The 22,289-nt window shown below is 39.9% G+C and overlaps 1 protein-coding gene across 1 annotated transcript in view; it reads left to right on the top strand.

Moving 5' to 3' along the window:
* Window positions 1-22,289, top strand: part of ACYP2 (acylphosphatase 2) — a 159,477-nt gene that overhangs the window by 9,501 nt on the left and 127,687 nt on the right. The window contains exons 2-3 of the mRNA XM_075064373.1: window positions 2,158-2,174; window positions 4,966-5,075. Coding sequence (XP_074920474.1) covers window positions 2,158-2,174; window positions 4,966-5,075 — 127 coding nt within the window. The remainder of the gene's footprint in view (window positions 1-2,157; window positions 2,175-4,965; window positions 5,076-22,289) is intronic.

Raw genomic sequence — 22,289 nt, 5'->3', positions numbered from 1 at the left:
TTGTACCTCTAATACCTTGGGACAAACATGGCTATAGCAACACAGCAAACATGAGTATCTTTGTAAGTTATCTGACAAGTGCAGGTCTCCTGTTTGGTTCTGTTATATTGTAACTACATTTAAAGTACATTGTTCTTAGCTGAAAGTATTGACAACTTGATCAGAGTGTCAGAATATGCACCATAGATAAATCAGCAATAAAGGATCAGCAAAACATTATTTAGTTCTATGTTAAATTTAAATGATAAAAATCACAAACCATATTATCTGGCAGCTGATGGATCAAATTTACCATGGTAAAAAATGAGTATAACACCACTTACTTTGATGGAATATACCAGTGATAAAGTTGGACTGATATCTTTTTTGATCATGCTTGAGTGGATGGTGTGAAGGAAGGCTATGGATCATATAGGTGTAAACAGGAATAAAAATACAAACCTCATAAACTGAATGAGAGAGATCCATGTTACTACTTGTTTGTACAATGGCTAGCTCAATGGGGGCTGATATTGGCAGGGCCACTAAACACTATTGTAATGCAAGTACATAATAATGGAATTCTTGTTTTTGTTTGTTTAATGCATCATATGACTTTTATCTATCCTGCATAACGAAGGACTCAGTACTTTCTCCCTGAAGGTATAAACTGTCTCTGTTCAGATAGTATTGTGTAGTTTTCTAAAAACAAATGCATAAAAGGTTATATATATATATTCTACTTATATATATATATATTCTCATACATAAATTTAGCAACCTTAATTTTTTTGGTGGGAGTAGGCCACCAATTGGGTAGCTAAAAGCTTGGAGATATGTTTTTATAATATAGCATTTATTTCGTACTTGGAGGCTGTTGACATTCTGCATTCTTTAAAGATACTATCTGTGCAGGATTTTGACTACAGGTCTTATCTCCTTAGCAGAAGATGATGGAATTCTCCTAGTTTGTGAGTCTTGAGGGGAGCAGTAGTGGGATAGAGTGCAAGACATATCCCCTATTTGTCCTTGTGAGCCTTCTGAACATTCCACTCAGTTTCTTCAATTGCATGGTAGGCATAGTTCCCAGAAAGAAAATGCCAATTCTGGATGTTCAACAAGAGGTGTTTAAAAAAAAAAAAGGAGGGGAAAGGGCTCCTGGGATGCCTGCAAAAAAATTAAGTACATGATGCAAGAATCAAGGGGGCCTGGCTTATATTCTACCTTCCTACGGTTGTTCTCAGGGATTAAAACCTGAAGCTCTAGGAGTGTTCTTCCGCTGTATTGCTAAGAAGTTAAGGCTAGGGATAGAGAATCCTTCAAAAGGATATATTCAGAGAAGCAAAATTACAAGTAAGATATTTTCTCTGTCATTATTTGTCCTAAGAAAGACCATAATAAGTAAGGCCGTACCAAATTCACGGCCATGAAAAACGTGTCATGGACCATGAAATCTGGTCTTTTGTGTGCTTTTACCTTGTACTCTACAGGTTTCATGGGGGAGACCAATGTTTCTCAAATTGGGGGTCCAGACCCAAAAGAGAGTTGCAGGGGGGTTGCAAGGTTATTTTAGGGGGATCATGGTATTGCCACCCTTACTTCTGTGCTACCTTCAGAGCTGTGTGGCAGAGAGCAGTGGCTGCTGGCCAGGAGCCCAGCTCTGAAAGCAGTGCCCGCCAGCAGCAGCACAGAAGTAAGGGTGTCAATATCATACAAGCCATCCTTACTTCTGCACTGCTGCTGGCAACGCAGAAGTAAGGGTAGCAGTAACTCAGCCTCCCTCTACAATAACCTTGCAACAACCCCCCAACTCCTTTTTGGGTCAGGACCTCTACAATTACAACTCTGAAATTTCAGCTTTAAATAGCTGAAATAATGAAATTTACAATTTTTAAAATCCTATGACCTTGAAATTGACTAAAATGTACCATGATTTTGGTAGGGCCCTAATAATAAGGTCAAAACATTTGTATGTATGTATAAACCTGACTCCTAAGTAGCTATCCATATTTTAGAAGTGTGATGAATAGGTATAACCGTTCTTTAAAGTTTCATAGAAAATGACTAGAACAAACCTCTAGTACTTAGTTTAGTTTACAGAGACACAAATTAGGTAAAATTGTTAGCAATAGCATTATTTCTGTCAAATTAATCGCTTTTCTTTTCCTTTTTTTCTAGGTGTTTGTTTCAGAATGGTAAGGCAGCATGCATTATGCCAATTTAACATTACAATAGTGTAATATTTCCAATGCTAAAAATATTGTAGGAGGCCTATAGTAGAGTATAAAGGCATTCAGCTGACGTTTTCAGTCCTCAGTTGGACTGTTAAGTATTGTGTATTTTTGTTGTTGTTGTTTTTAATCTTGGGTTATTTTTATAGTAGATACATGGTATAGAATAATCCTACTGTTAAAACAGAATTTCTTTTAAGAGTTTATTCATATTGATGTTATTTAATTTGTTTGTATCATAGTAATATCTAGAGGCTTCAATCACTGAATTTAAACATCACAAGGGCCTAACAATGTGTTGAATGGAAAATGTTAGTTTTGAGCTACTGAAGCAATGTGTATTCTCTTTTTATTTTTCTTCATGAAAATAAAAGTACAGTGTTAATTCTTCAGAGAATTAAAGAAATTAATCTACAGTGCTTATAATTTTTTTTTTGACAGATGATGTCTAATAATCACGTGATGTGAAGGTTTGGTCTCTACAGCTCAGAACCCAGCCAAGCTTCTCCACCAGTTCTGAACCTGCAGCAGGAGCATTACAATTCAAAAGAAAGGCAGAAGCTCAGAAAACAAGAGGACACATGTTGCACAGAGTCGAAATAGCTAGAATACTGTATTTTCTGAAAATATTGACTGTTTACTATTAAATATAAAGCTTTTTCAGTATATGGTTATACATCTCTACCCCAATATAACGCTGTCCTTGGAAGCCAAAATATCTTACCGCGTTATAGGTGAAACTGCATTATATCGAACTTGCTTTGATCCACTGGGGTGCACAGCCCTGCCCCCCAGAGCACTGCTTTACCACATTATATCTGAATTCGTGTTATATTGGGTTGCGTTATATCGAGGTAGAGGTATACTTGTGAAACAGCTGAAAAATGAAATTGCTGAAGGACTTAGAGTATAACATATGCCTTGAATGTAGTGACATCATTCATTCTACCCAGTCAGCTCAGGTCTATCCCAGGTACTTTGGGCTCCTATGCTGAGTTGCTGCTCTATCAGGTATATGGTTCATTGCTTTGTGCTAAGTTACTGTTAACTTGGAAGTGCGAATCTATGTCTGTGTGTGCTTGAAAGTCATGACATCATCCCATGCCTGCTTTATATTTAAGTGGAGAGACGTGAGCATTGAGTGTTTTGTGTGAGGAAACAACGAGCCTGTGCCTCTCTTATATTTTGATGCCTTATCAGCGGGCTAATGTAACCAAATAGACAATTTAAAAATTCTCTTTGTTGCTTTTTAACAGATGCGACAGAAGACCGTAAAACACTGAAATTGTGCTGATAGTGTCTAAACAGGAACAGTTCTCTAGTGAACTAATCAATAATGACTATTCATTAATAGCAGCCTAGGCCAACCCAGTTGAGTGTATGTGAAGTATACTAAAATGTAGTCCCCAGAGGCTAATAGCCAAATCTGAGTGCAGTATATGCAACTTGATAAAGATAGATAGATATAAAAGAGAGAGTCTCTATGCATACTCTGGTATATTATTGTATTATTGAGCAAAATTTGAAACATAGAGTGGAAAACTCCCAACTATATCTTTGAACTGCATTAAAGTTTACAATTGTGATGAGTCTGATTATACTCTGCAGTAGCATATAAACATGAGATGCATGCTTGCGCACAGATTGTTTCGTCTTGATTGAGTTAGAAAAGACGTAGATAGTTAAAATACCTGTGACATCTATATTTATGTAACTGATGTATGAGAAGTAGAAGAACATGTGTTGACTAATATTGATTGACTTACTCTTTGTTCTTTGGGTGGAATAATTCTTTGCTGGATTTCTGAGAGATAGACTTCCTATTCTGTGCAGTTTTGTGGTTTTAAAGCATGTATATTACAGATACACATATCTTACTTAGGTATGAGAAAGACAGATAATATAGAATGGCAAAACTTAAAAAAAAGTGGAGATAAACTGAGGTGGCTGAAGTCAGTTCAGGAAGTGAGTAAGTGAAATTAGCATAAGTTCACAATAATAATGTATTGCAAAAAGAGCCATATTAATAACCCAGACATTTAACTGGACTTCAATCTTTATTGCTACCACAATTCCCTCTTCTTCAAGTGTTTTGTTCTTCTTCATTTACTTCTCAAGGAAAGTTGCTAATTATTTTGACTGTTTGCTTGAAGATAGGATGTCATAGCTGCTTAAGGAAGTGTAGCAAATTCAGAAATGCTTAACAAAAGATGAAGTTTTTACAGCCTTCTGTTTTTTGCTATCAGTGTTATTTCTTCAAAGTGGCAGCTGTGGGGTGATGTGGAAGACCCTTGACCTCTGCACAAGAAGATAAGATATATGTTGAAAATTCTTAAAATGGAGAGTGTCGATTTTTTGTCTTCTCCCTCAAATGGAACCATCAATAGGTTCTGACATATCGTGAGAAAACTGTCCCAAAGAAGCTATACTGCTACTTGCTTATTGCCTGCAGTGTAATTTGAAAGTGGAGCCAAGAGATGATGTTATGATAAACACTGATAAGCACAAGTGGGATAAGTCTCACTTTCTTGTTGAAAAATTGGCTGCTTCTGCTGCAAGTCCAGAACTGGCAGGAAAATCCTGGTGTTTGGGTAGGTACTTTAATATCTACAGATACTTTTTAGGAAGAATAGATTTTAAGAAAGTTGTGGAAATGAAACTGTGGCTTTAAGATTACTCATGCACCATCTATGTGTGTCATAACTGCTGGTACTGAATATATTATATGTATTTTTTGTTTTATTTTCCAAATCAGTACACAGAAGATGAAGCTAGGAAAATGGGAGTAGTTGGCTGGGTTAAAAATACCAGACAAGGGACTGTTACTGGCCAAGTTCAGGGCCCAGAAGATAAAGTAAATGCGATGTAAGTACTTTTGTGTCAATGTGTGTTAGCCTCATTGACCTGTCAAATTTGTTAAAATGATTCTGAAGAGAATGTAAAATTAGATTTAGATGTCAGTGACTTACTGTAACAATAACAAATCAAGGTTGTTAGAAACATGCCATCTTGACTCCTGAGCAATAGTTATCCTTTTGGTGTATCGGAGAGCTGGGAAGAGGAGCCAAAAGGAATATTAAAAACCAAAAAAATGAAAAAGAGACTATTAAGTGAAAAAACACAAAATTAGAGGGAGGAAAACAGAATAGACAAATTAACAGGATTAGAAAGAAGGAAATGGACAATATAAAGAAAAGACCATCAATTGTGCCAGGACATAGGATAATGGAAAATGGTGTGGTGATGGGAGGAATGTGTCTGCCTACCTGTCCACTGTAAGTAGGGGCTTCCCCTCCAACAACAACGAAAAAGACTTGGAACCATTGCTGCAATGTAATAGTATTTTCCATTAGTCTTCTGTGAGCTAGTACCCTAAATGATACAATTTTTACTAAGATGTCTGCCTATAGCATTAAGCTCTGAGATACTATTTTAAATTTAAAACTTTTAAAAAAAATTAGAACTATTTGTTCTTGGTGACAAGTGCTAATCCTGTCAGCTTTTATACTGCTTGGCTGAGTAAAATAGACTTACTTTTCCTTTGATTCTTAAATCATAAATTATTATGAACAGAGTAGTAGATACCTTTATATGGAGGTTGCCTAATCTCAGTATACAAACGTTTCTGACCTGTTTTTCAAGGGCTCTCGTGTCTCTGTAAGTTGTAGCAGAACTTCAAGATTTTGCACAAGGATAGTCCTCGTGTCAGAGACTTGCCTTTTATTGTCCACATGGAAATCCATTCAGATCTGGTTGAATTATAAAATGTCAGATTTGCCATTTCCAATCTGTATTATGCCCAGCAGAGGTTGCTGGAGGCTCTCTGCTAAAACTTTTCAAGATACCACATATACTGGGCATGCTCCCCAGTGTATCTTTTTAGCATGGTACAGATGTATCTCCTGATGGGAATCAGACAAAATAGATCCTCCTCCTTGTCCCACTTGCCCTATCAAAATACACATTGGGCTAGGGGTATTTGCACCAGACTAGGATCAATGAGGCCTTACACTCATGTTTTCTAACTGCTGTTGGTAATTTAGTTCCTTTCACAATATTTGTTACTGAGCAAGGCGTCATAACACCCTGAGAAGCAACAGAGGCTGGAAATAGAATATGGCAGACAAAAGTCTTATTTCATTAGCCACACTGCCTCTTTTTAAGAACCTCCCAAATCTATGTGTCTGATTATACTGTAGGTAAAATGAGGCTACTCATACATATGTAATCGTTGTTTCTGTATGTTGTGCATTCCCTAATAGGTCGTCCACAAATGATTACAACCTACTCCTGCTGCCCATTACTGGAGTTAATCTTTTCATTGTAGTGAGTGCCGACTATGCTGCAGTGCTGGAGGTCCAAAGTTCAAACCCTGATGATGATGCATTATGGGTGGATGAGTTACAGTTGCACATAGTAGAATTTGCTTATCTCATACAGTTAAGTGACACTATTATATTTTGGTATTACAATAGTACTTACTGCCCTCCACTGCGATTGGGTTCCTGTTGTGATGGGCACTCTACCAAAACATAATAAGAGAGATTCCCTATCCAGAAGAGTTTACAATCAAAATAAGACAGACAGATGAAGTAACTTGCCTAAGATCTTATAGCAGATAAGTGACAAAATCCAGATCTTCTGAGTCCTGCACCCTATCTCCTGGATCACACTAAATGCTACAGTTTTGTGGGGTTTTGGAGTGTTTTCACTTTTATGTACGTGTCAAATGTGAGATGTGACAGATGATACTAGTGTTGAGTTTAGTGAAGGAAGACAAACCAAAAGAAGTTGTAGGTAGGTAGGGGTGTGTATGTGTGAGAGAGAGGGAGACAGATGGCAGTTGCTTGGTATAAAGAAAAAGGAAAGGTGTGTTAGGCAAGGACAATGAGTTAACAAAAGGCACAGTCGTGAATGGGAGAAAAAAGACTGTTCAGAAACTTGTTCATTATTGATGTTCAAAATTTTCTCAGGATGTTCTGGCATTTAAAACTAAACTGAAGAACACATGTTTGCTGCAGCTCAACAGAAATGACTGTTGCTCTCAACCCCTGTGTGGCAGGGCAATGTCTCGCTTGTGCAGCACCTCCTGCTGGTTGTCTCAGGAATTAGCTCTCCAGCATCCAGAGTGCCCTCTGCATGCCAGTGTTGCACCTGCCGCTGGCCCCGTGTCCCTCCTGGACCTTAGTGCCCCTCTACGTCAGGGTTCTGTCCCTGGCAGTAACCCACAATCTGGGTCTCCCTACCCTGAGGAATCCTGCACCCTCTATCCCCACCTTGCCTCAGTGGCTACTGCCAGTCACCATCTAGCCCCTGCACCCTGGGGTAGACTGCAGTCTATAAACCACTCCTCATCAGCAAGGGGGTTTGGACCAGCTTCCTCTGCCTGTTCCTGGGCTACACATCTGCAACCATAGTATCCGCTTGTGGCCCCTTAACTTGGCCTGCAGCCTGGGGCTTTGCTAGGCTGGAGCTCCCCAGCTCCCTCTGCCCTTCCCCAGCACTGCTCCACTTCTGATACCTTCCTCAACTTCCCAGGGAGCCAGGTCCTTCTCTCTCAGGAGCGAGAGAGAGAATGTCTGTCTTAGCCTCTAACTCTCAGCCCTCTTATAGGGCCAGCTGTGGCCTAATTGGGGCATGGCTGCTTACCCCAATTACCCTGGTTTTTCCCCACTGCAGCCCTCCCCCAGAGCTGTTCTTTGCCCTCCAGGGCAGCAGCGGGATAACCACCCCACTACACCCTGGTTTAGGCAAGACCTAAAGAAACAGGTTTTTAAAAAGAAAGAGAGTTTCTGTGGCAAAAAAGCTGTCTCTTCTGTCATAGGTTCTTTTTAATTCAGACACATCCTTGCTTCTCAAACAAGATTACCTTCCCCAAAGAGAAGCAGGTGATAACTCTCAAATTGAAAGATAAGGAAACTGGACAAAGTGACTCCAAAAAGTGTTTGCTAGCTTATTGCAGAGTACTACCTATTGTAGATGTGTTTCATAGGAAACAATCAGGTGGGTGGCAAGCTTCTCATTTTCCAGATGTGTGTGACAGTATGTCACAAAATATTGCTAGTCCATCGCATATTTTGGATAGGCAATTTCCATTCCAGTGTTTTAACTCATACTTGCTATTGTGAAACATTTAAAAGAAAACTGCCTATTTTGCTCATTCCAGAAATGTGAAGTTCTTAAAGATTTAGTCAAATTATTTGTCATAATTATTACTTAATTTATTCCACTTTCAGAGGCTTTCCTGACACACATAGTCAACATCTACTTTTTGATATCTGTCCCTTTATGCAAGACAGAGTCATGCCAGTGGAGCTGAAATTTTGTGTGGAAACTGCTATAATATACTTAACAACAAATGATATGATGCAGCTCTGACTGTGTCATATGAGCTTCCGAGGTAAAGCTTATTATAGTAACTGTAGTTTGATTTAGTTGTGAGGCATTACAAAAATCTAATAGCAGTATATGATTGTACATACTTTATTTGCTGGAGCACCAGATCACCATAGGCAAAGTTGAAGACATAGAGCTTGCCTACACACAAAAGTTGTACCACACAGAGGGAGAATAAGCTATACTAATGTAAGTCACCTTTATGTTGTTAAAACTGCATCCACACTAGAGATTTTACTGGTATAATTTCAGTAAAAAAAATCACACACACACACACACACACGCACACAGAGCTATGGTTCAAAAACTGTGTAGGTCTGGCCATAGCTTCAAACTTAATCCTACAGAAGCACAGACATTTCAAATTTAGGTTTTATGTGCATTTCATTGTTAGTAGTATTTTTTAATGGCAGGAGTATCACAACCCAAAAAGTAGATACTTTTATAAAATCATGGACTGTTGTGGAACCATTTTAGTAGATTGTGATTGTGCGCTTTAGGAAATATTTTGCATGGCTTTATGACACTGTAGCATTGAACAACCATTGTTTCATTGGAAAGATTTGTGTAAAGATTTGTGTAAGAAAGTGTACTCTAAGTTGGGTGCATTATAGTGTAATGTTACTTATTAGGTAATTTGTAAAAAAGTAACTATACTGTATATATGCAGTAGTAGTTCTATCTGGTACTTATATTTTTAATTACTTTATTTAAATTAGGAGTATGTAGTGTAAGTAAATTATATATATACTAACATATTACATAGCCATATTGGATTTTGTATTTAAGTCACAGATGTATACAAGGTACTTTGCCCTTTTGTTGTTTTTTAAACCACTGTATCTTGACCTTATTTTCCTTTGATTAATTATCCAAATCACTAGTCAATGTTATGGAATAACAAGGTTACATTTCTTGTTTTATCTTGGACCTTTTTGAGATACAAAGATAAAAAACATTTTTTATTTGGTAAGCTGATAGTTGTGGAGGTGTGTTCACTTCCTATAATTTAAAACCTTTGTACTTTTCCTAAACTTTTAAAAAAAAAAGTGTATAGGCTCAGCCTATATCAATTTTTAGCCTAAAGCAATTGGTTAAAATTTTTATATGTCCTTGAATCATGATATTTTAAAAATGGAACATTGGCAAACCCTAATCTGTTGTAAATGTATTTTTTAATTCTTGTGAAATAGTTCTGTGAAGAAATTGGCTGAGGAACTTTTTAGGTTGCTTTTTGAACTCATATTTTTTTAAAATGGTTTTCATACAATATGTATAATAAGAAATCGAAACGTATAAACTTAGCTTTCAAAATAGGCCTGCAGCCTCTACCATCAGGAAATGAAAGCTTCAAATGCTGCAATGTCTTTAAAAACATGGGTGTGGTTTTCCTTAAAGTTATGGAAATCTGGAATACAGCAGTGGCCGTCATCGTTAGGAGGGCTGCCTGGAAGCACAGAAGTCCATTTCAGTTGTTCCCAGGCCAGCTTTCAGGGTCATTTTGCATGTGGGTTGTGTCTTCTTTTTCTCCTTCATTGCCTCATTCTTGTAATAAGGATGATTGACAGTGAAAGCTTTCTTTTGCAAATTTCATTACATGTAGCCAATTTGGAATGCAGTTTCTGACATTTTCTTTTATATGAATAGTTTCAGAACTATTATTTTGTTAAAGTTAAATCTACTTTTTGCAAAGTAAAAGAAAATGGAAAAATAATGTTGCATTTCCCGATAAATCATTTAAAAGTTGCATCTTTAGGGATTTATGTGTGATTAACTAATATGACTGCATTTTGCACAGTAACTATGGTCTTTGTCTTGGTGATTTAATATTAAGTTGATTTTTTGGGGTTGCAAGATAAATTAACAAAACCAGGCAGGAATTGTCCACACCCATATTAGAAATCTGTTTGACAGACAAACTTTGCGCTTATTTTCACATAAACTGATGAAAATTTGGAGTATCGCCACTGAAGTCAGTAGAAATACTCTAAAATTTACACACTGGTGTAACTGCAAGCATAATTTGCCCGCTGATTATCATCTATCCTATCAGCTGCTAGTGGTCCTGGGAATGCAGATGGGAGAGGGAATGCTCTGTGTCACCTAATGTCATCGTGCCTCAGTAGGTCACAGTTGAGAATACCAGATTCAGGACAAACTGCTGAGAAATAGGGCAGATTCACCTCCAAACTGGTGGTTATTCTAACATTAGATATACCAAGCTAGTAACAAAAGTAAACTTCTGTCTCAATACATGGTTAACAAGAAATTAAAAATGCAGTTATTCCAGCCTTTGTTTCATCACTCAGACACTGCACTCTATGATGAGTGGTTATTGAAAACCAATTTCATCACTTAGAGGGTCCTCTAATCCCAAGAGATCAGCCACATAGCCAGGTCAATATATAACTCAGAACCTATCCAATAATCATGCTGTTGTCCATTCTTTAGTATCTCAGGACACGTGTACACTTGCAAAGTTACAGTGTCGCTCAGAGAGTGCAGAAGGGAAACTGCTGTTGTGTGTTCACACTGACAGCTGCCTGCACAATAGCATGTTCACACTTCTGGCACTTGCAGTGCTATACAGAGTGGTATACTCTGGGCAGCTATCCCACAGAGCACCTCTTTCTCTTTTGCCGCCAAGACTTGTGAGAAGGCGGAGGGGGTTGCAGGGCATTCTGAGTCCAGTCCCAATGTCCCGTGATGCATTGCTTTGCATCCCAGCAATCCCTGTATTTCCATCTGCATTTGGCGCCATCTTTCAACAGTTTGTGTACTGTGCGCCCTGCAGGAATGGATCCCGAACTGTTAACCATTATGCTGCTCGCTCTGACCAACACATCACGAGTGGCAATGGAGTTATTCCTTAAATTACAAAGGCAAGAAGAGTGCGGCATTGATCTCACCATGTGTAGTAGCTACGACACGAAATTGCTTGTGGCGTTCACGGAGGTGGAACCGCAGTGGAATGCCGCTTTTGGGCTCAGGAAAGAAGCACTGAGTAGTGGGATCACATCGTGATGTACGTCTGGGATGACAAGCAGTGGCTGCAGAACTTTCTCATGAGGAAAGTCACATTCATGGGACTGTGTGATGAGCTCGCCCCAGCCCTGCAGTGCAAGGACATGAGAATGAGAGCTACCCTGTGTCATGGCGTCCCCGGGCGATGCTCTGGAACTGCTCCCCACATAGCCAGTCAGGACTCTGGGGAGCCTCCTCTTCCTTGGAGCAAACTTTTTCAGGGCAAGAAGCTCATGTCTTCACCTTCTGGGTCTCTCCTTGGAGAATTCAGCATTCTCTGCCTCTCCGTGCGCTTCCCACAGCGAGCCCGCCGCAGCGGGGTCCTGGGGAAGCCACAGGGTCCTGCACCCCCACTTCGAAGTCAGATAGGACTCTCAGCCAGCCAGTAAAACAGAGGTTTATTTCATGACAGGAACATGGTCTAAAACAGAGCTTGTAGGTACCATGAACGAGACCCCTCGGCTGGGTCCATTTTGGGGGGCAGTGAGCCAGACCCCCACGTCTGCACTTCACTCCTCATCCCCAGCCAGCTCCAGACTGAAAACCCCTCCAGCCCCTCCTCCTCTGCTCCGTTCTTTTCCCGGGCCAGAAGGTCTCCAACACCTTCAGCTGGCAGCTTTGCAGAGAAGGGGCCCAGGCCATCAGTTGCTAGGAGACAGAGTGCCAGGCATTTATGTGCACTGGCCCTTTGCTCTGCAGCAATCACACACCCTGATCCCACCACCTAGATACTTAAGAACTGCATAGGGGACACTGAAGCCCCCCCACAGTATTCAGAGAAAACATTAAGAATATTCCCAGTTCGCCACACCCTGTCACTGGAGAAGTGCATGGTAATAGCACTGTGGAAGCTGGCTACTCCAGACTGCTACCAATTGGTCACTAACCAGTTCAGAGAGGGAAAGTTGATCTTTGGAGTCGTGTTGATGGAAGTGTGCAGGGCCATTAATCGCATCCTGCTCCAAAAGACCGTGACTCTGGGCAACGTGCTTGACATTGTGAATGGGTTTGCACAAAGGGGCTTCCCCAACTGTGGAGGGGTGATAGATGGCACGCACATTCCAATTCTGGCATCAGACCACCTAGCCACCGAGTATATTAATTGCAAAGATTGTTTCTCAGTGGTTCTTCAGGCGCTTGTGGATCATCATGGACATTTTATAGACATTAACGCAGGCTAGTCTGGAAGGGTCCATGATGCACACATGTTTCGGAACACTGGTCTGTTCAGAAAGCTGCAAGCAGGGACTTTCTTCCCGGACCAGAAGATCACCATAGGGGAAGTCGAAATGCCCATTGTGATCCTGGGAGACCCCGCCTACCCCTTAATGCCATGGCTCATGAAGCTGTACGCGGGACAACTTGACAGCAGCAAGTAGGGGGTCAACAACAGGCTGAGCAAGTGCAGAATGACTGTGGAGTGTGCATTTGGCCATTTAAAAGCCCACTGGCGCTGCCTCTATGGGAAGCTGGAGCTTGCCGATGACAATATTCCTACGCTTATGTATGCTCCGTAATATTTGTAAAGGGAAGGCTGAAAGCTTCACTCAAGGCTGGACTGCAGAGGCTCAGCGTCTGGAGGCTGACATGGAACAGCCAGAGATTAGGGCTATTAGAGAGGCACAGCGCAGGGCCATAAGGATCAGGCAGCAATTTGAAGCTGAAAGCCACTAATACTTGTTCCTATGCTCTGAATTGCAGTGCTAGAAGGTGATTGGTGCACATGATGCAAGAGGGTCCTTAACATTATTGTATGTTGCTTTGCAGTGCTCTTTTTACTTTCACTTAATAGAATAAAGATTGCTTCCAAACAAACACAATTCTTTTATTAAAAGACAACAACCAGAAGAGACAGTCAAACGAAAAAATTCATCAGCAGGGAGGGGGAGGAGACATGGGGGAAAGGAAGTTCTCAAGAGGAAATCAGCTACAGATTTGTGTATGTCCAGGGATCGTACCCAACCTTCTCTTTTGGAGTATAATGTAGCGGTTGCTGTACTTCAGCAGGGACAAACTGCAGATGGATGGGTGTTGAGTGTAGTGGGAAGTGGGAGTCCACAGTATTAGACTCTGGGGAGGGAGGAGTGGAGTGCTGCGGGTAGAGAGTGGAGCCAGCAGTTTGATAACAGTGTGTTGGCAGTGTGTGAGGCGCACAGGAAATAGTTTTGCGACAGCGGCTGCAGGGGATGGTGGCCATGGAGCTGCTCAGTTTGAAGAGCTAGTATCACCTGAAGGGTGTCCACTTGGCGTTCCATAACTGTTAGGAGCTGCTCCGTGGCTTCATTCTGGCGTGCTGCGTTCTCCTTTTGGTCCTTCTTCTAGCTGTCCCACCACTCCTTCAATTCCTGTTTCTTAGCAGCCGTTTCTCAGCCTTCAATTCCTATTTTTCAGCAGAAAGTCCTCCTTAGTTCTTCTTGGATGCTTTCGAATTCTGCGCAGCTGTTCTGCCGCCAGTAAGGGAGGCTGGCTTCCCAAGGTCATCTCTGTGAAGTTTAAATGCAACATTTTATAGAAGCAGTATTGTTTGCAAAACTGACAACAACGATTCAGTGCTTTAAAACACAGCCAGTACTCACATGCTTGTCACTAACTGGTTGACCCCAGGCAATCACACATGAGCCACAAGATCCCCAAAATGGTGAGTAGCCACAGGGGCAGGGTAAATCATTCATCCCAGACCCTGCTGTACACTTGGCACGTGGTTCTTGGGGAGAGCTAGCACTGCAGGGGGGCCTGATAATTTCTGTCCCCACACTGCCCACAGGAGGTGATCATTATGGAAGGTGTCTCGTTGCTGAGAGTGAGCAGGGAATCAAGGAAGGGTCTTCTCCAACCCTGCGGCTTCCACCCTAATGCCTATGCAGCTAGCCTGTGTGCAGCAATGGTGTCCCTCCTCCCCCTGTCACCGCAAAGTGGCGTGGGAAAGTTATGGTTAATGGGGCAAGAAACAAAGCAGCTCTGCCGAGGAACCTGCAGCAGCAGATTGCCCAGTATCTCCATGAGAGTTTCCTGGAGATCTCTGAGGGAGATTCCTGTGAAGTGAGGGAATCTATCAACAGCTTGTTCCACTGCTCAGACTAGACGTGGTGGGAGACAAACCTGCTTCCTGCAACCCTCCTGTCCCTAGCCACACCCATGCCACCCTAGAACTTGAACCTAGTATTATGCTGCCTCACTGGGCCTCTGTTCGAACCCGTAACAACATGTTCTCTGACACACCTAACAATGAAGGTAGCATTCTTAATGGCAAACACATCAGCCTGTCATGTGGTTGAGTTAGGGGACCTCATGGCACACCCACCCTATACCAACTTTTTCAAGGACAAGGTCACCTAAAACCTCATCCAAAATTCTGACCTAAAATATCTCTTCTTTCCACATAAATCAGCCAATCCATCTCCCCTCATTCTTTCCCAAACCACACAAGAGTACACAAGATTCAGTACTACACATTCTTGACGTCAGGCGCATTAGCATTTTACCTCTCTGAGGCTTTTCATTTCCACTGCAGAACATTCTAAAGGCTCCGCTATCTCCACACAAAGACTATCAAAATGGATCTCCGGGTGCATTCACCTCTGCTATCAACAAAAGAACGTAAAACCCTCATTGGGGATCAGAACTCACTCTACCCGATCCCTTTCAACTTCAGGTTTCAGAGTAGCAGCCGTGTTAGTCTCTATGCTCAAAAAGAACAGGAGTACTTGTGGCACCTTAGAGACTAACAAATTTATTTGAGCATGAGCTTTTGTGGGCTACAGCCCCACTTCATTGGATGCATGTAGTGGAAAATACAGTAGGAAGATATATACACAGAGAACATGAAACAATGGGCGTTACCATGCACACTATAAGGAGAGTGATGAGTTAAGGTGAGCTATTATCAGCCAGAGAGAAAAAGAACTGTTTGTATGTGGTAATGAAAATGGCCCATTTCAGCAATTGACAAGAGAGATGTAAGCTGTGGGGGGGGGGGGGGGTGGGGGGGGGATAAGCATGGGGAAATAGTTTTACTTTGTGTAGTGGCCCATCCACTCCCAGTCTTTATTCAAGCCTAGTTTGATGGTGTCCAGTTTGCAAATTAAATTTAATTAAATTGAATTAATTTGCAAATTGGACACCATCAAACTAGGCTTGAATAAAGACTGGTAGTGGATGGGTCATTACACAAAGTAAAACTATTTCCCCATCCTTATCTCCCCCCACCCCCAGTTCCTTACATCTCCTTGTTAATTCCTGGAAATGGGCCATTTTCATTACCATCACTAAAGTGGAGCACCCAAAGGGTCATCACTTGAAGAAGAAGAGGTTACTCACCCTGTGCAGTAACTGAGTTTCTTAGAGATATGTGTCCCTGTGGGTGCTCCACTATCCACCCTCCTCCTCTCTATTTGGAGTTCAATTTTCAGACTCTCCAGTAGAGAAGGAACTGGGGGGAAGGGGTCAGGCTGTGCACGCTGAATGAGGCCCCAGTGGTGCCGCGAGACAGGGAGAGCATGTGCATGACCCAAACGGACGCTGCTGCTAAAATTCTCAGATCAAAGGTGTAGGATGCACCATCAACTGAAGTGGAGCACCCAGGGGAACACACATCTCGAAGAACCTCTGTTACTGCACAGGGTGAGGAACCTTCTCTTCTGCAGTGGTTAGTGCATGTGGTAGATCAAACCTGAACACAATATTTCTATAGTAAGGACACTAAATAATGGAAATAGGAGTAATTCCAGCAACAGATTGTTCATGAAACTTGAATAATTTAGTAATGTTTCAGTTCTATATTTAGTATTTTCAGAGTGCTGTATGTTTACTTGGCACTTCCTCAAAATTCATAAAAAGGGAAGGTCTTTGTGCTCAGGAATTATAATGTACTTCAAAGAGAATACATGGGTTAATATAATAGCAAGAAGGCACAAGAGAGGCATTTTAAAGCAATCTGCCTAATTGGTGGTATTATGGTCCATATTTACGTACTTCATAGATTGAAAAAATGTATAGTCTCATTATAAACCTTTTCATAATTCTTAGTTCTATTACTTCAGCCCAACATTTTAAAACATAGGTGCTTAAAGTTATGTTTTGGCTCTTAAATAAGTGGCCTGATTTTTTCAGAGGTGCAGCACCTATAGCTTTCATTCCATAAGATTTTTCAGACTTAAAATTGGTGAAATATTTGCTTTACTATTTCTTGTTTGTTTGACTGGTTTTGCTGCTACTGTGTTTTCTCCCAACTTCTTACTGTTTCTGTCTCTCATATTTTGCAACTCTGAGGGTTTGTGCCTCAGTCTTTCAGGGGTATAATTAAAGGTTTCAAAAGAGTGCCACTGAGCCACCAGTAGGACTGCTGAGCATACTTCATTACAAGTGACCTTGCAAGGTGAGGCAAACTGATAGGGCTGGATCCCAGAGGCTTGTGGGCCAACTAGAACACTGAGCTCAACATATGCCCTGTGGCTTTGATCAGCTAGCTAGCTACATTGGATAGATTCTGTGTCAGTGACTGGCTCTCACAGCTGCCCTGCTTTCAGTTTCTTCTAAGAGCAGTGGTTAAGTGCATTTGAACAGCCATATTTGTTCTTGGTTGGCTGTCAGAGTAACTGAAAGTTCTAAAAATATGTGTGGTGTACAAAATTTGTGCTCACGTACAGATTACACTTAAACAACTACCTCTATGCCTTGGTCATGCCATCTTCGTACAGTCTCCATCGCACACTCTTTTCTCCTCTGTTTTAACTATTGCTTAGCTAATTGTAGAAATAGATGATTGCTCGTATGATGAGCACTCAGTTCTCGGCACTGTGTGAATGTCTCCTTGTACAAATGCTGGCAAACACTTTCTCCATGCTTCTTTCAGCAATGTTCAACAGCGTTCAGGATTAAGTCTTTGCTGCCTAGTATAAATAATTGTCAGTTTTGTGGATCACAGTATTTCAAAGAGCATAAACTGTCTTGCTACATTTTATTAGAAAAGTTTTGTTTCAGCGCATTCTCTGTCTCTTCCCTGTTAAACAGTCTTTACAGCATTGCATTTCCCCTTTTCCTTGGCAAAAGGAGGCAGACCAGATCTTTGCTCTGAGCCTGGGTTTAGCCCCACCCTCCCCAGTAAAACCTCTTCAGAATTCTCTGCCTCAAATTCTGTGCAGATGGAAGATTCTGCATGTCCCTTTTTAATGGAGCCTTTCACTAAATTTTTTTTTCTAATGTTCTTCATTGGTTTTAAGGTTTTTTTCTTCTAATTCCTGTTACCTTCAGAAACTGTTTTTTGGGGTTTCTGAAGAAGGTATGTGGTGCAGTACCCTCTTTCCCCCTCTTTCTCTGCAGAAATGGCAGGCAGAGACAGCCTGAAGTGGAAAGGCAAGAAATATGTCCTCTTCCTCCCCATCAGCTGTTCCTGGCTGTCATATAAGCAAAGTTTACATCAGGATGGCTGAGCAGGCTGCAGAGATACTCCCCTCAGCAAGGCCAGGTTGAGAAATACTAGGGTAACCAGACAGCAAATGTAAAAAATCGGAACAGGGGTGGGGGATAATAGGAGCCTATATAAGAAAAAGACCCAAAAATCAGGACTGTCCCTATAAAATTGAGACATCTGGTCACCCTAAGAAATACTGGCATGGATCCTCTGCCATTTTATCCCCACAAGGCTTTTGACCCAAAATACTGAATCTGCATTTCTTGCCTATTGTACAAATGTCATACATTTGCTTTCTGATTGAATCACTTTTTGCTTTAAACGTTATGTTAATCTTTTGCCAAATGTTTATCCTTCAATATTGACCCTTATTGATCCAGTGGAGTTAACTCTTTAAATAAGTATCTTTTATAATTGCTATAATTTTTTTTATTAGATATAGTTTAAGGCCATGATCCAAAGCCCATGGAGGTCAAAGAAAATATTCCCATTGACTTCAGTGGGCTTTGGAGGCCCAAAATCTTTAATTCCACCATACAGTAATACAGAATGAGGAATGTAATTACTTACACAGTCACTTTTATAGATAATAACCTTTTGTGTACTTCATTCAGCCTAATATAAGTAGACTTATTTTTTCTTTGTTTTATTTTGTTATACTGTTCACTACTTTCCCATAGAGATTCAAGTGTATTACAATGACTAGATTGTACCATCAGTGTTTTTTGTGTTTTCCCTCTGAATATGAAATTTAATATTTTTGGAACTCTGTTCTCCAATATACTCTCTTCCATTTAATTCATATGTCGATCTAGGACAGGAAGTGAAGGAAATTGCTGTTGACTGATGAAATTTTATTAAATTTTACAAGGCGCTCTGGTTTCTGATTTCCCCAGGAGAATGAGATAGGAGTGCTCCACAAGCCTTGTGCTCAGTCCTTGTAGGGATGGAGCATCTTGTAGTTCTCTTTAGCTTTCTCTGGTGAAGTTTAGGTTGTGTCTCTGAATATTTCATTCAGCCTCCCAGCCTAGAGAAAATTATTAGGTTTTTTAGAACTCTAGAGGCTCCCAGAGGATCTAGTCATAGGAATAAATCTTTCTTTATGCACGTCCTCCCTCAGTCATAGTTACAGTTGATTGTAGTTCAGCAGAGATGTATACATCTAAGAAAAACATTAAAATGCAAACATCAGTAAATAGAAAGGTATGACAGTATATGGCACAAGGAGGAGGTTTGGGAGTTGTCATAAATGTTAGAATCTTTATTCCAGTCTGGTGCTGTGAATGAAATAGACAGAATGCTGAGTAACATTGCTTTGGGAAATGGAGTACAATAAATTAAACAAAGTATAACTGATCAGAAACACAATTCTTTGGTGAAAAGGTTAGATTTCTACCAAATCCATTTAAATTATGTAATATTTTTATATAAATTATGATCCATCTCTTATAAATCCTGATCTCTGAAACAATCTGTTTTTGGGGTGCTAGTTCACTTCCTTTAAGTGCACTGCTCTCTTTGAAGCATATGAGCGGAGTAGGTAAGAGAACCAGCAGCATAAGCAATGTTCCTAACCCATAGTGCAGAGGATGAAATTGTGATAACAGAGAGAAAGGAAAATGAAGGGAAGGCACTTCAGAGAAATCTCTTTATGTGGGTGAAGACTAAGCAGAAAAGAAAGGGAGAATAGTAGGAACACAGTGTGTTGAGGAAATGATTGATGGTCAGACAGCAAAAGGCAGAAAGAAATGAGAAGAGGAGACTGAATAAGAAGACAGGGAGGCAGGAGGAAAATGTGGCACAAGAAAAAGAAGATAGAGAAAGCAAGATGAAATGAGCGAGGAGAGAAGAGAATGGGATGAGACCTCAGACAAGAGACCAAGTGAAAGAGGATAAACAGGGAAGAAAGCAAAAAGGGCCCGAGGTGAGGGAGTTCAACCAGGCAAGCCGAGAACTTGACAATTAGGGCTAGTCTACACTGGCAACACTAAAGCGCTGCCGCTGCAGCGCTTCAACATGGCTTGTGTGGTCATAGCGCAGCTCTCCCAGCACTCTAAAAAAACAGCACAGGAAAGTTCATATAAAGAAACAGACTTTGAAACCAGTGTGACAAATGGTTGCTCCTGCACAATGGCACTTCTCTTGGGTGTAACTGCTTGCAGGATCAGGCCATTTAATAGAACTAAGTGAAAATAATTAACTGGTTTTTCAGGTCCCCATTACTACAAATACTTGTGCATGTGCTTAATTTTAAGCATGTGAGAAGACCCGGGGTATTCAGTTGGACTATTCATTTGCTTAAAGTTTAATATGTGTGTAAATCTTAGCAGGATTAGGGCTTTAGGGCTAAATTCCTCCCTGTGTTACACCCTGTGGGTGAAATCCTGGCCTTATTGAAATCAGTGGTGAAATTCTCAGGGTTTTGCCCTGCATATCTTCGCTGAAATCTGTGGGATTAGCGGGGTGTGAATGAGAGCAGGATTATTGTAGTCTGATCATCTGTGTTTATTTTAAAAAATTTTAAAAAATTTTAAAAAATTCTCACAAGAAAAGGATTAAGTAATTTCTATATTGCAGGGTAGTCTTTAAAAATGTATGTATTTTTAAAATATATTTTAATTTAAGTGGAAAATCTTATGAACCATTTCCAGATGGTAATATACCAAAACGTTATGTCATTGGGTTAAATATTTGTGCAAAGTATCCTTGAAAATAAATATTTTTATTGATGTTTATTATTAGATAACAGCATTTTGTATTATATAAAAGGAATCTTTGTTTAACACTAGCATTTATTGTAGCTATAGGTGCGTTGGCAGTTTTATAGGAGTCTTGTACATAAGACCCTGCTAATAGTATGTTGTTCTTTTATTTAATAACGCCTACTTTTTAAACTCTAGGTGGAGCTGTTTGTTTTGTAGATATTTGTATTTTTCAACTGTTCATGCCTCATTTGAAATCCTGTAAGGCTATTTTTAGACTTTTCTGTAGAATCCCTTCCATAGTTAGGGGATTTTTCCTCCACGGTATTTTATAATCCTATTTCCCCATGTTATTACATGTCCACATGGACAGCATACCATTACCCTTAGTCACAAAAAGCTTCATTTCACAGAGTTTTCACCTGTCATTGAGCCTGTGAATCAAGCATAGTAAGGTCACTTTCAAAGCCAAGTTAGACCTATAGCAGTGAATAACTGAGACACAATGTTACGCAGTTTTAAAATAGATTGAAGGATTTCCTACCAGTCCAAAATATGTTATTTTAAAAAATGAAATAAAAACATCTATTGTTCCCTTTGCATAAAAGAGAACTATATAAACACAATCTGTTTTCTTACAGTATCTTGTGATCTTTCTCCTTTATTCATAAAATGAAGATAAAGTCTTTATAGACATTGTAGTTGTTGCCATAGCAACTTACAGCGACAGAATAGTTATTCTTTTACTTAGTGGATATTTTCAAGTTTGAATTATAACATTACTCATTTGCAATTATTAATTTACAAAAAGGAATAAAGATAAGCATATGTGGATGGCTAAACTTAGAATTTATTAAAAATTATGATGTCTTGTTAAAATAGGTTAAAAGAATTGACATACCCCTAAGAAATAATAGCTGATGTAAATTTTTAAATAGCAACTACCATTAGTAAATAAGAATGGTATTTACATATTTTCCTTTCTTTGGAGAGGGGAGAGTGTTGTATTAAGTATAATATTCCCTGTCCTGGAACAATGGATTTTTTTAATAGATAAAAATGGTGTAAACTGAATTCACAATTATTTTTAATATTTGAAGTTTTCGGTAAAAATACCAATGACTATTAAGAAGAGAGAAAATTGGATATACACATAGTACAAACAACACAAGAGCTACTTAGGTAAAATTTCAGTATGTGCCCTTATCAAGAATGTCTAAATTTTTTTACCTTACAATAAAAAAAATGGGGAAGGAGGGTTCAGGGGAAAATAAGTACGTTTGTTCCCATTCTATCTGTATTTAGCAATATATGAATTAGTCTACTTAGATGTCAGGTGTTTGGAGTTCAGGGAAGTATTGGAATGTTGATAGTATTCCATAGAGGCATTCCACAGATGCCAGGTAACAAAGTGCTATTTATCATTTTGTCATTTAGAGTAAATCCTTTCTTCCAAAAAATAATGGACTTTTGATATCTTGAAAACCATACCTTGAAAAGTAGGCATGTTTTTACTGTATTAACATTTTGAATACATTCCCAAACAAT

The sequence above is a fragment of the Chelonoidis abingdonii genome, chromosome 3, assembly GCF_003597395.2.
Source record: "Chelonoidis abingdonii isolate Lonesome George chromosome 3, CheloAbing_2.0, whole genome shotgun sequence".
Taxonomy (NCBI): Eukaryota; Metazoa; Chordata; order Testudines; family Testudinidae; genus Chelonoidis; species Chelonoidis abingdonii.
Note: the sequence above shows the minus strand (reverse complement) of the source record. Positions and strands in the feature narration are given on the sequence as shown.